At 37.0% G+C, this 13,443-nt stretch overlaps 2 protein-coding genes across 2 annotated transcripts; both read right to left on the reverse strand.

Moving 5' to 3' along the window:
* Window positions 1-879: 879 nt before the first annotated feature.
* On the reverse strand, window positions 880-2,279 carry LOC131301409 (hevamine-A-like). The gene is made up of 2 exons (XM_058327705.1): window positions 1,973-2,279; window positions 880-1,705 (listed from the first exon to the last, which is right to left on the reverse strand). The coding sequence occupies exons 1-2, from the start codon at window positions 2,248-2,250 to the stop codon at window positions 1,042-1,044; spliced, it is 942 nt and encodes a 313-aa protein (XP_058183688.1). The 5' UTR covers window positions 2,251-2,279; the 3' UTR covers window positions 880-1,041.
* Window positions 2,280-11,245: 8,966 nt separating this feature from the next.
* On the reverse strand, window positions 11,246-12,587 carry LOC131301302 (hevamine-A-like). The gene is made up of 2 exons (XM_058327502.1): window positions 12,211-12,587; window positions 11,246-11,990 (listed from the first exon to the last, which is right to left on the reverse strand). Exons 1-2 carry the CDS (start codon window positions 12,582-12,584, stop codon window positions 11,342-11,344), a joined length of 1,023 nt encoding a protein of 340 aa, XP_058183485.1. The 5' UTR covers window positions 12,585-12,587; the 3' UTR covers window positions 11,246-11,341.
* Between the last annotated feature and the right edge of the window lie 856 nt (window positions 12,588-13,443).

A 13,443-nucleotide genomic window follows, 5' to 3' on the forward strand; every position in this document is an offset into this window, starting at 1 on the left:
TCGATTCGGGCCGTTGATTCCGAGATGAACGGCCGGATTGGCCGCTCGGCACCCGCTCGGCAGGGGTGCCGCTCGGCAGGGTTGTTTAGGGTCGGAGTACTATTTAGGCATTTACTCGGGCGCTTGTACCAGTAAACGAGAAGGTGAAAAGGTTTAAGCGAACCCACTAGGTTAAAGAAATGTATTAATTCTTTTATTTTTATGTATAAATTATTTTTCCTTTACTATTGTCGACACTGGGTCATCGGTGCATAACCAAAGTAAATGAAAACTCAGATAAAATTGAGAATTAACAGATATTATAGCTCCACAAAAATAAAATAAAATAAATCAGGTCCAATAAATTTATGCGCAAAATAATACGTTTCTATTTTGTATATAGTGTAGTATTACTGAAATCTTCTTTACGATTTTGTTACTGTTGAACTGAAATTTTTAAGGCGCCCCTAAATTTACTTTCCTTGCAAATGTACTCTTTTCGCTGGGGTGTGCAGCCCAACAAATGGAGTAGACACCCAGTGAAAGAACCATTAAATGTTCATTCCTCGTTTAAAAGTCGTCGAACAAAATTGTTTTCTCCTTGAGATAGACTTTTTCACAACGGCTCCATGAACAGGGTGTTTACGGAGTGGCGCAAATCTCAGCTGTCCATTTGCACAATTAATGAGTAATGACTGAAATTCGTTTTCAATTATAATCGGTCACAATTAACTTTTCCCCGGTAAAGTTTCATTAAAATCTGGACTGTCTAAAACACTTTTAGACAGTAGTGATTCACTTCCGTAAATTTTCTTTACGGAAACTTTTGTAAAAAAAGTTTTTTTCTTTCTCCTCTTCGCAGCTAGCCCAATAAATAAAGCATGTCCACGCAGATTCATGAAAACAATAAGAACATAGTCTACAGTTTTATTAGACCAAAACTGGGCGAAACAAATCAAGCAGTAGTTCAGAGTTCAAACCAGTGCACACATTATTGATTCTTCTCTTACAACAAACTGGCAAAACCAAAAACACAATAAATACTTCACGTTTTTTTTATTATCAAACAACACTACTCAAAATGGCGGTACTATACCCCTCATCCTCATCAAAAAATGAATTCCAAAGCGTCACACCCCCATACTTTCTCGACTTCTTTACCACCGGGAGTACCTGATTCGTCAACACGTCGACGGGAATAAATCCGCCCGGAATAACTTCGGTATCAGGCGGGCGCGGCACTACCACCAATCCCAAGAAAAACTTTCGAGCTTTTACTGACTTGGTCCACAGGGCCCATGAATTCAACAAATTACTAGTATTATTTCCACCAAGGTACATACATGAAAAATTAAGATCAAGAGTGGTATAATACAGTACCCAAACAAAGTCAAAAAGGCCTGTTTTAAGAGCCTTCCCTAAGGAAGAATCGGGGTACCCACACCCTGGGGCAGCCGATAAGTACACCTTCTTCTTTCCGCACTTGCTAAAACCATGTAGATAGCGGGCAAGATCATCCCAATACAGATCGAAACTTTGCTTGATGTAGAAATCTATACCGTCCAAAACAGCAGCACCGAAAGGGCGATTCGGTGAGAATCCACCTAAGTAGTTGTTCCATAGATACAGGGAAACATTTTTTGCGTCGGCTTTGGAAGAAAGAGAGTAGTCTCCAACGTTGCCGCCGATGGAGAGCATCACTTTGATACCCTTCCTTTGGCAGTGCCTGGTTAATTTAGGGATATAAACATGATCAGTATTTTCCGAAACGATTTATAAACATTTTCTAATCTAAATAGTTGACAAATTTATAAGAAGGTGCAAATAGATCGAACAAGTTATAGGGATAGAAGAAAAAATGAATAATACACCCTCTTAGAAAATACTAATAATACTACTGGGTTTTTAAAGAGAAGTGAAGAGCTAGCTATGACTATTAGTCCTTTTCAATAGCTGAAAACTTAAAGCTGCCTTATTAACAAACAATTAATACCGGATTTGGTTGGTAATGATGGTGCAACCATTGGTGGTGGTGTTGCATTGGTTGGGCTGGGCGAGTGAAGGGGTTTGGCCGTTGCCAAATATGTCGAGGAATGCAATGTTGACATAGGCGAATCTTCCGGTGGCGCAGACTGCGGTGAGGTCTTCTACGCCGATAACGTATACGCCTATGCCGCCGCGGCGGGCCTCGGTGGTTTTCAGGAGAGTTGGGAAGAGGAGGAGGGACAGCAATAATAGAAAGACAGTTCTGGCTTGAGTTTTTTTTGCCATGATAGTTTTTTTTAATCTTTGAATGGTTGATGTTTCAATGGGGACTGAAGTTCCTCTGGTTTTATAGGAGGGGTTAAGGGAATGATATATATTAATACTAATTGTTTGGTGCTGCCTCTTGTAATTTTTTAAATGCTCATAATGACAACTCACGTCTGTGCTTATCTCAAATGAACTTTTTTTTTTCTGTTGACTATTTGTAGAAGAATTTTCACAGGGGGCTGTTTGCAACCCACAATCTTCTTCATACAACCCATTTAAAATTAAAAAGTTTTGCAGAGAAATATACCCAAATGTGTAAAGACAAAAAAAAGTGAATAAACCAAATATTTTTGTCTTTATTCAAAAAAATTGGGTTTCGATAATAATGTTGTACTTCTTGGATTTCTATCGTCGAGACGAACCAATAATCCACAATAACTAATAAATGCGAAAAAATTAAATAAAAAAACTATTCAAATGGATTATTTTGCCAAAAAAAACATCCATGACCAAGGGTTTTTACTTTTAGTTTGACATGTGAATGGTGGGTTTCATGCATATCCAAAATGGCATAATTAAAACTAAAAAATTTCTAAAATTAGTAATATTAGTCTAAAATATAGGGTCACGATGGTATAACTAATTGGCCATGAGTAAAGAGGATGCCGAAGCTCACAAATTCTGACTCTAATGCATGTGCCAAAAATGAATAAGCACCTTGAAAAGTCATCAAACTTTAAGAAAATAAAGTTGTCCTGGCTACAATATTAAATTTCTCTTATTTGTGGGCGGCATGATGTAAATCAGCCGGGTTTTAACCCTGTTCAGACTTCATTGGTAAACAAAGTTATTCACGGAGGAGCCGTGAATAAATTATTCACGGAACCGTTCAATCGCAGCCGTTTGTTTCAGCAATCAATGGTCAAGATATGTTTTTCAATTTTGACCGGTAAACATATCTTTTATTGATCAAAATTGATTTTCAAACCAGATAATTCAAAACACTCTTGAACACTCGCAATCGACTTCCGTAAAAATTTATTTACGGAACTCTCCGTAAATAAATTTTTTTATTTGAAAAATACATGGTTGACTTACAAAAAAAATAAAACCACAGTCCCATGCATTTCATTCTTGTGAAAATGGGATATGAACCTTCCAAATACGATTGTGGAGCATTAATTAAGAGCGTACATCCCACATCAAGAACTTAAAGATAGAAAACATACAGAACACTTCACTACATAGAAATACATTCCACATTCCACTGCAATTTTCTTATATTTATCCATGAGGAAAACTTATTTACGGAGCGCCAGAAATAAGCGCGCAATCTCGGCAGTCTAAAAGTATTTTTGGACGATTCGGATTAAAGTTAATCTTATAGTCAAAGATTAAAAACACATCTCAACAATTGATTGCCGAAACGGACAGCTGAAATCGCTTAGCTCCATAAAGAGCCGCTTTGCAGCAGCTCCGTAAAATAAGTTTCTCTCTTTATCCATTAGTTTACTTGTTCTTGATATCAACGTACATTAATTTTACCTTTACCTGTTAAAACTATTGAATATTAAGTAAATGACTGTCTTGATTGAGGATTTTTCACTCTGCTTGTTAGTGATATCTGACATCCACAATCGTAACACGACTGGAATTTTAAATTAAAAAAACACAGTCCCATTGTTTGTGCCTTAACTGCATATTGTTTCGTTGTTCATTGTGATCATTATGTTATAGATCCTTTACTTACCTCTCCCTGCGCGGGCCAGGGATTGCACGTGCATGAGAATCTTAGAGCTTATCCCAATTTGGTTAATTATAAACTCAAAAACTAATATGTGAGTTTTTGCATCCTCTCTACTCATGGCCAAATTGAACGCTTGGAATAATTTTGTCAACTCTCAAGTGTCAGCTAACTCCGAGGTTTGTCTAAGTGGACATGAAGAAAAAAAATTAGTGATTGTCCTTCATTAGGTCGCATAGCCGAATTCTATAGATTCAAAACATTCCAAACTGTTAGGCCAGTGGAGAGTTTGCCCGATCGTTATCTTCCAAGCTGAAATTAGTTAAAATGAATGCAAGTTGACTCTCGAGCATCTCCGGTTATAAAAAAAACTCTCAAGTGTCATCCCAATTATGAACCAATAAAGGACCACGCGCGAATCATGTGCTTATTGTGGGGATGTTACCACCACACATTATATTCAACTCCCATTTATTGCGAATTCATCTTACTATTATGGGTTTGACCTAATCGAAAGGTTACGGGTTTGACTTGCCCCGTTCCGGAACGATAAATAAGTACTTATTTTTTAAGAAGGCAATTTCAAGCTTAAAAATCACGTGCTTACGCAAATAATTTTTCTATCACTATGGATCTTATTTGATAGATCTCATTGAGATCTTTAATACGGTGCAAAAAAATTTGAAAAATTATTTTTCATTTACATTATTTTTGAGTTTGAAAATGTGAAATAAGTACTTATTTTTTAAGAAGGTGTTCTGGAACGAGGCCTTAATCAAAAGGTTCGGACCCTTTCAATGCGCTTTCCCACACTTTTTTTTAAGGAGAGAGACAAAAACTATGGTTTGCACATGATAAATTAATGTTGTGTTTGTGGTGTAGTTACTTACGAATGGGTACTTGCGATACAATAGCTTGAGTGATGGATACATTTTTGCAATTATTAGTCACCAACTTTGTGAAAAAAAAAAACAAGTTAGTGGACATGTGAAGGTCAAAGTGCTTTCCTCGATCTATGAGATTGCATGTATCCATCTCACAGACGTCAAAAATTTCAAACCTCGAACCATTTTCAGGACTCAAGAATTAGAAGAAGTGCGCGCAATGATCCGAACATCCATTTATTGAAAAAAAACAACCAAGTGTTGCAGGTTCGAATGACATGCAAATTGCAACATCTACACAAAAAGTAGTGAGAGTTAAGATTATCAAATGCTCCCTCCATCCAAATTTAATAGTCTTTTTTGGGAGTTCGTGTCATTTTTCAATCGATTATATCTTGTAATTTATAATGTTTTATGTAATTTTGAAAACATTGTATTATAGAATTAATTGAGAACTATCAAATAAGATCTATATTGGATATAAAATCCGAACGGGGAAAGTGGTATTTGAGTAACGTTATCTTAGGTTATGTCTGCCACAGTTTTGGTCCAAAAATCAGTTACGATTACTTACGAAATTAGGTTAAGTCATATACAGAGCTAGTCACCATGGATACACCAGGGGGCGGCGCCATCTTGATATAGTCCTGTATAATGGAGGGAATAACAGGGTTGACCCAACCCTAATTAAAAAATTGTGGAGTTTTGCCTACCCTCGGTACAATCCAATCCTACCTCATTCTGTACCAAAAATACAAATAAAAATCTTAACGGAAATCCCAAAGGACACCGACAGGGTGGGAATCAACCCTACACAGACCGTCGCGCGGGACTTACTCTGGGTTCCACACAGATAATTCGAATTGTTCAATAATTTTGAAATAAAAATTTTTGAGTGTTCCAGCGAAATATCAGCTTAATTTAATACGTAAAGGTAGTCGATCGAATTTTCCATTTCGCGCGGACACTCAAAAAAATATTTTAAATTTGTTGAATGCTCAAATTATCCGTATCGGACCCGAAGTGGACCTCACGCGATGGCCTGTGTAGGATCGGTTTCCATCTTGTGGACCCGCTTATGGCCCTTATTTGGTAGAGGTTGGTTGCTGGAGCTTGGCCATTTTTATGTGGGTGGCAGTTTGGTTGTGGCCCATGGGTAGAGTGTCTCCTATGAATAAGGGGATGTGGTTATTCCCGGTCACGGGTTTTTTCCCTTCTTAATTTCAAAGGCAGAGATTGTTTGATAATTTAAATTTAATACTTAAAATTGAATAAATTAAGTAAAAAGGATTCAATAGGTTTGATAATCACATTTTATATTACTTAATAAATTAAGTGCTACTTAAAATATAAGCTAAAAAGTTTTTTAAAAAAAAAAGTGGCTTTGAACTACTTAATTGTAGCTGAATTTTTGTATATTTGTATTCCACAACCATACCAACACCACTACCACAACCACTCCCACCACCACCACCACTCCTACAACCAATCCACCACCACCACCACTACCTCTTCACCACCACCACCACCACCACATCGTCGCCACCACTACCATGTCGCCGCCGCCGCCACATCAACGCCACCAGTGCACAACCACCACTCCACTGCCACCACCACCTACTCCACCACTACACCACCACTACCACGCCACCATCACCACCTCCACGCCACCATTGCACAACCACCACTCCACCATCATCACTCACTGCCACCATTACACTACCTTTACTCCACTGCCACCCTCAAACACAGGAGCGGACCCATGTTGGGGCACGTGGGGTCACGTGCCCCCACGTCTTCTTCTTTTTTTTAAATTAAAAAAGTTTTGATATAAATATATAAAAGTTTCCTAGTCTTGTGCCGAACATTGGCGCCGTGGTGTAGTGGTTGTACATGCTGTGAAAATGTCTAGGTGCCTGGGCTTCATTCCCAGCAACCCCCATTTTTTGGTTTGTTTTTTATTTTAGTTCTACCTCTTTTCTTTATATTTGCATTTTTGTTCTACCTCTTTTCTTTATTTCTCCATTTTTGTCCTATCTCTTTGTGTTTTCCTCCCAATCCAAAATACACTACAACACGAAAGGCCTATTGCGAGGAAATATGGTGAGGAAATTCAATTTCGTCGCTAAAAGTACACAATCTGCGAGGAAATCCAATTTCGTCGCTAAAAAGTTACATTTAGCGAGGAAATTTCATTTCCTCGCCAAAAAGTTACATTTAGCGAGGAAATAATAATTTCCTCGCAAAAAGGTTACATTTGGCGAGGAAAACAGAATGTAACTTTTTTGCGAGAAAATATTTTTCCTCGCCAAATGTAACTTTTTGATAAGAAAATATTTCGTCACCTTTTTTAGGATTCATTTTTTTTTATATATAAGTTATTATTAATTATATTCCTATGTATTTTGTAATATCACGACGGTATATGACATAATAAACTATACCATTATGAAATTTATTAAAATAAAAAGTGTTAAAAGGGAACAAATAGTTTTTATCACCAATCGCATTGAATTGGTGAAGAAACCTCGTATTTGTCACTTTTCTTATTCTAATTAGCAATGAAAGATATCTTGAAGTGTAGGTATCGATGATTTTTTTCATAATAGTGAAAAACTCAACAGAAGATAAAGTTAAAAATATCTTAAGTTACTGATGTACGTTGTATTTAAAATATCTCAAAGTTGGATCATCACAATTCTATTTTCAGAACATCTACATAAAAATGCACTATTTCACAAAAAATACACTATTTCATATGTGTTGTGCATTCATGCTGTAATTTTTTTTCCCCTGTAAATAGTTTGTTGATTTTTATTTAAACCAACTTAGGTGATTGTAATGACATTCCTTTATAACCAGATAAATATGTTAAGTATTAATTTCAAATGCAATTTTGTAAGTATCATAGATACTTTTATTTATACATATACATATTGTGTGTGTGTGTGTGTGTGTGTGTGTGAGAGAGAGAGAGAGAGAGAGAGAGAGAGAGAGAGAGAGAGAGAGAGAGATGTTTTAAAATTTTAAAAAATTTATTAAAGATTAAAAAATTAAAAAAGTATTGTCTTTAGTGCTTTTAGGATGATCTTATATGAATATTTATAAATTTTGTTCATATTATTATAGCGATGATGAAAAAAATTACAAGTCTATAATACCCTTTGTATTTGGCAAAAAAGAAGGTCAAACTCACTTTTAAAATTAGAAAATGAGGGTGATGCTTCTTGTTATTCATAATCTGATATTAAAATATTAGTACTAAGTACAAAAAAAAATTTACCCTGAAAATAACAATTAGTGGTTGAGATTCACTTTGATATATAGGGTCCCACACATCAAACTGAATCTCAACCACTAGTTGTTTTTTTCGGGGTACTCTGAGGTAAATTTTCTTTGTCCCTAACTTTTCGTTAAAATATATCTCAAGCTTATGACGACAAAATTAATCTCATTCCATAAAAGTTAGGATTATCCCATAAAAAAATGAGAATAATAACACATATTATTAGTTCTTCAAAAGTTGTCAGATAAAATTGTTGTGCTAGCAAAAAATTAACTTGTTCAAATAAAGTTCAGACACTATAAAACTACAAAAAGTAGAAAGGCCAAAATTAATGTTGAAAAAATTAATTTGGAGTGGTGAAAGAGATAATATATAAATAAAGTTTCACCAATTTCACAGAATGTACAGTGTAGCGTGGTTGGTAGTTGCTTCGCGTCTTATGGGAGAGGTCCAAGGTTCGAGTACCAGCAGCTGCAAAAAGCGCGGAAAGAACTTCTGTTTTGGGATTCTTTTTGTTTAGCGAGGAAAAAATTTCCTCGCCTATTGATAAATTCGTAGCCTATTTGACGACAAATGGTATTTGCGAGGAAAATATTTAGTGAGGAATTTAAGCATTTAGCGAGGAAGAAATTCCTCGCAACACGTCAAATTAGGCGAGGAATTTATTTTCCTCGCTAATACTTTTTGCGACAAGGTTTTAGCGAGGAAAACTGGTGACAAAAGTTTTCCTCGCTAATACATTTTGCGAGGAAATCAGGTGCTTTTGTGAGGAAACTAAATCCTCGCTATAGCCCTTTCGTGTTGTAGTGATATTACGAAAATAAAATTTCTAAATTACTATATTCTTTAGTTTTTCTCTTGACTTTGACATTAATCTTACAATTGCCACCATGACAGTTGAAGAGTATTCAGCCATGAAGATTGTCAAAAATCGATTGCGGAATAGAATGAGTGATCAATATTCAATGATTGAGTGATAATTTAGTACTCCATTCGTCCCATAATGTTTGTCCGGTCCACAAAACGAGGATGTAAAAATTATACAATTTTTGCAAGAAAAATTCAAATTTCTTTCAACAATTCACTAGATATCAATGGGTTCTTTTAATTTACGGGAAAAAAAATGAATTTTTTATTCAAAGAAATGCATTATTTTGGAGTTTTCGTTTTGCGAACCGAACAAATATTTTGGAACGGAGGGAGTAGTATATATACAGAGAAATATTTTTTAAGATTGTGAATAATAGGTGGCCCTAGTATATAGAATTTCTAGGTCCGCCACTGCTCCAACACCACCACCACACTCATTCCATCCCCACCCTCGCCACTCCACCACCCTCACCACCACCACAATCACCACTCTACCATTACCATAAGTACATTGTAACTATTAGTAAATTAAGAGAAAATCGAAACTAAAATTAATTCATTATTTTTTAATCCAGTGCTTGATATATTTATCAAACAGCTTTTCAACTTAAAAAATTTAGCATTTAGCTTTTAATACTTAATTTTTCAGCTTTCAGTTTTATCAAACAGCCTCTTACATTCAAGGCTAGAGTGAGATACAACAAGGCTATTTCTGTCCGTCGCCCTTCTCACGGAGATTTATGTGGACGTTACCGCTCATATAGCTAAGTCAAATGGCCCCATGATTCGCGAGAAACGGAGGTGGAATCCTAAAGCAGTTGGTTTTGTCTCTCATATGGAAAGCAGAAAAGTTATGTGCACAGCAGCTTATACACAGCAGCTGTGCACAGATGCCATAAATTCTGTAGTGATTTTGGGTGTTTTGTTAACGCCTCTAACGATATCGAACGAAACTCATTTTTTACAGAGACCTTAAACGACATATTTAGAACAAAATGAGCGGCTCCGATCATCTTTGTGCGACCCGAGCCAGGAGAAAATGGCATCTGTGCACAGCTGCTGTGTATAAGCTGCTGTGCACATAGCACTGCTCTATGGAAAGGTAACTGTTTGCGGCCGTTGTGATGAGGAGTAGGAGTTGGCTTATGGTGGCCAAGGCAATCCCCATTTTCAAAATCTCACTACTCAATTAGTATTTTTTTTTCAAATTCTACTCCTAAAACTTTACATATATGGTTGGAGTAGTTGTTTTTAGAATACCTAGATATAGTGTTTTGTTTAGGGTATGAGCATTTTTTAGTATCAGCAAAAAAAATTTATTAATCACCGAATTTTAGGATAGGAGTATTATTATTTAGCCATATAGAGTCCTCAACCTTAAAATTTTATTGTTTGATCATGTTGGGACCCTCTCGTATATAAAATCGGACACGCGGCGATATTTCACATGCATGGGGCATGAAGCAATCCTAGGGCGTTGCGGCTTTACCAGTTAAAGCTTTGCTTATAAATAGAGGAACAAAAGGAGGAAAAGGGGTTCCAACACCAAATCAAATTCCAGCACTTTCTTTTACCAATTAATTTACTCGAGGGCGGTTGTAGTGATTAACTAGGAGGCGAGAAGGGAACGTCCCACTAGGTTAAAGAAATGTAGGAGTATTAATTCCTTCTTTTTTTATTTATAAATCTATTTTTCTTTACTATTGTCGGTATTGAGTCATTGGTGCATAGCCAAAAAAGTAAATGAAAAATCAAATAAAATTGTGAATAATTAGATATTATAGCTCGATAAAACAAAATAAATCAGGTTCAATAATTTATTAGCTAAATAATACGTTTATATTTGATATATAGTGTTGTACTACTGAAATCCTTTTTACGATTTTGTTGCCATTGAACTGAAATCTTAGAGGCGCCCCTGAATTTACTTTCCTTGCAAATGTAAATGTACTCTTTTCGTTGGCCAGCCTTCAAATGTACTCTTTCGTTGGGGTGTGCAGCCCAACAAATGGAGTAGACACCAGTGTTAAAGAACCATTCAATAGTACTGTTCATTCCCTACTCAAAATTCGTCGGACAAAATTGTTTTCTCCTCTTCACATCCCAATAATTACAGGAAAAAAATGCTTGTATTTGTCACTTGTCGGGAACCACTCACTTTGGATCAAAGGTAGATGTCAAAGAACATATATACTACGTTTTTATTAGTCCAAAACTGGGCGAAAGAAATGAAACAATAGTTCAGAGTTCAAACCAATGAACACATTCTTGTTACATGAAGAGACTACAAATTGGCAAAACCAAAAACAAAGACTCCACGATTTTTCATCGCACACTGCTTAGAATGCCGGTACTATACCCATCCTCCTCATCGTAAAACAAATTCCAAAGCATCACACCCCCATACTTTCTCGACTTCTTTACCACCGGTAGTACCTGACTCGTTAACACGTCGACTGGAATAAACCCGCTCGGAATAACATCGGTGTCGGGCGGCCGTGGCAGTGCCACCAATCCCACGAAAAACATCCGAGCTTTTACCGACTTGGTCCACACGGCCCACGAATTCAACAAATCAGTAGTAGTATTTCCACCAACGTACTCACATGCATTGTCATAATACTGTATCCAAACAAAGTCAAAAAAGCCTGTTTTAAGAGCATTCCCTAAGAGAAAATCGGGGTACACACACCGTGGGGCAGCCGATAAGTACACCTTCTTCTTTCCGCGCTTGCTATAACTATGTAGATAGCGGGCAAGATCATCCCAATACAGTGGGGAACCTTGCTCAATGTAGAAATCTATACCGTCCAATACAGCAGCACCGAAAGGGCGATTCGATGACCATCCGCCTAAGTAGTTGTTCCAGAGATACAGGGAAACATTTTTTGCGTCGGCTTTGGAAGCGAGAGTGTAGTCTCCAACGAGGCCGCCAATGGAGAGCATCACTTTGATGCGCTTCCTTTGGCAGTACCTGTACGTTTTAGGGATATAAACATTAATTGATCAGTCTTTTCCAAAACGAAAAATAAACATTTTCTAATCCAGATGGAAGAAATTATGAATAATACACTACTCTTGGAAAATAATACTACTGGGTTTGATTCGTTTGAATCATTTTAAAGAGAAGTGAAGAGCTATGACTGTTCATTTTCAATAACTGAAAACTTAAAGCTGTTATTAACAAACAATACCTGATTTGCCCGCTAAAGATGGTGCAGCCATTGGTGGCGGGGTTGCAGTGTTGTGTAGCCAGGCCGAGTTGAGGGGTTTGGCCGTTGCCAAATACGTCGAGGAATGCAATGTTGACATAGGTGAATCTTCCGGTGGCGCAGAGTGCGGTGAGGTTTCCTTCGTTGCCGTTAAAGTTGCCGTCTTGGCCCCAGTATACAGCTATGCCACCGCGACGGGTGCGGTGGGTGCGGTGGGCGTGGTGGGTGCGGCGGGCATGGTGGGTATGGCGGGCGTGGCGGCCGCGGCGCGCCTCGGTGGTTTCCAGGAGAGTTAGGAAGAGGAGGAGGGACAGCAATAATAGAACGAGAGCTCTGGCTTGAGTTTTTTTAGCCATGATTTTTTTTTTAATCTTTGAATGAGTGATGTTTCAATGGGGACTGAAGTTCCTCTGGTTTTATAGGGGGGGTTAAGGGATTAAAGGAATGATATAGTAATTGTTTAATCCTCATGACATCTCACGTCTGTGCTCATCTCAATGAATTTTTTTTTTGGTTGGGATTAAAGGAATGATATAGTAATTGTTTATTTTCGGATTAAATTATTTACCAAAAATTTCTCTAATTTAAAGAATTACTTCAAATCTCTTTAATTTAGTGTCAAAAAGTGAGAAAAAGTATCCATTGAAGTACTTTTTTGAAACATAGAAATGACAATTTCTTCTGTGGGGCCATGCTAATCTTTTCTTTCATCGGAATTATAGTGAGGCATTTGCCATGTGGTGATTAATTACGTACCTTTTTTTCATCAACCATTCTAAACCTTCGGGTCGGTTATTAAAGAGTTTGCTCGATCGTTAACTTTAAGACTCCTAATTTAATCAAGAGCATAAATTGGACCGGACATCCGTTTATTAAAAACAAAACTCACAATTGTCTACCCAATTATGAAGTCGCCAGCATATATAATGACCAATAAGAGTCTGCGAATGTGGTTAATTACTGTGTGGGATGTTGCCAGTCAACTCTCCCGTGTGTTCTGAACTAATCGTTCTTAAGTAGTATTATGGGTTTGACTTAAATCAAACGGTCGGATTCTTTTTTTTTTTTTCCAGGTTAAACGTTCGGATTCTTCTCCAGATAAAAAGAAAGAAAATACCGTTCGGATCCTTTCAATGCGCTTCCCACACATTTTTTGAGAGAAAAATTATGGTGTTCACCGGAGAAATGTTGTGTGTTTGTGGTGTAGTTTTTTTT

Source organism: Rhododendron vialii, chromosome 9a (assembly GCF_030253575.1).
Source record: "Rhododendron vialii isolate Sample 1 chromosome 9a, ASM3025357v1".
NCBI classification, from domain to species: Eukaryota; Viridiplantae; Streptophyta; class Magnoliopsida; order Ericales; family Ericaceae; genus Rhododendron; species Rhododendron vialii.

Coding starts and splice junctions, on each gene's coding strand:
- LOC131301409 (XM_058327705.1), bottom strand. CDS start 2,250: ATGGCAAAAAAAACTCAAGCCAGAACTGTCTTTCTATTATTGCTGTCC. Junction 1,706..1,972: donor ATCATTACCAACCAAATCCG/GTATTAATTGTT, acceptor TAAATTAACCAG/GCACTGCCAAAGGAAGGGTA.
- LOC131301302 (XM_058327502.1), bottom strand. CDS start 12,584: ATGGCTAAAAAAACTCAAGCCAGAGCTCTCGTTCTATTATTGCTGTCC. Junction 11,991..12,210: donor ATCTTTAGCGGGCAAATCAG/GTATTGTTTGTT, acceptor TAAAACGTACAG/GTACTGCCAAAGGAAGCGCA.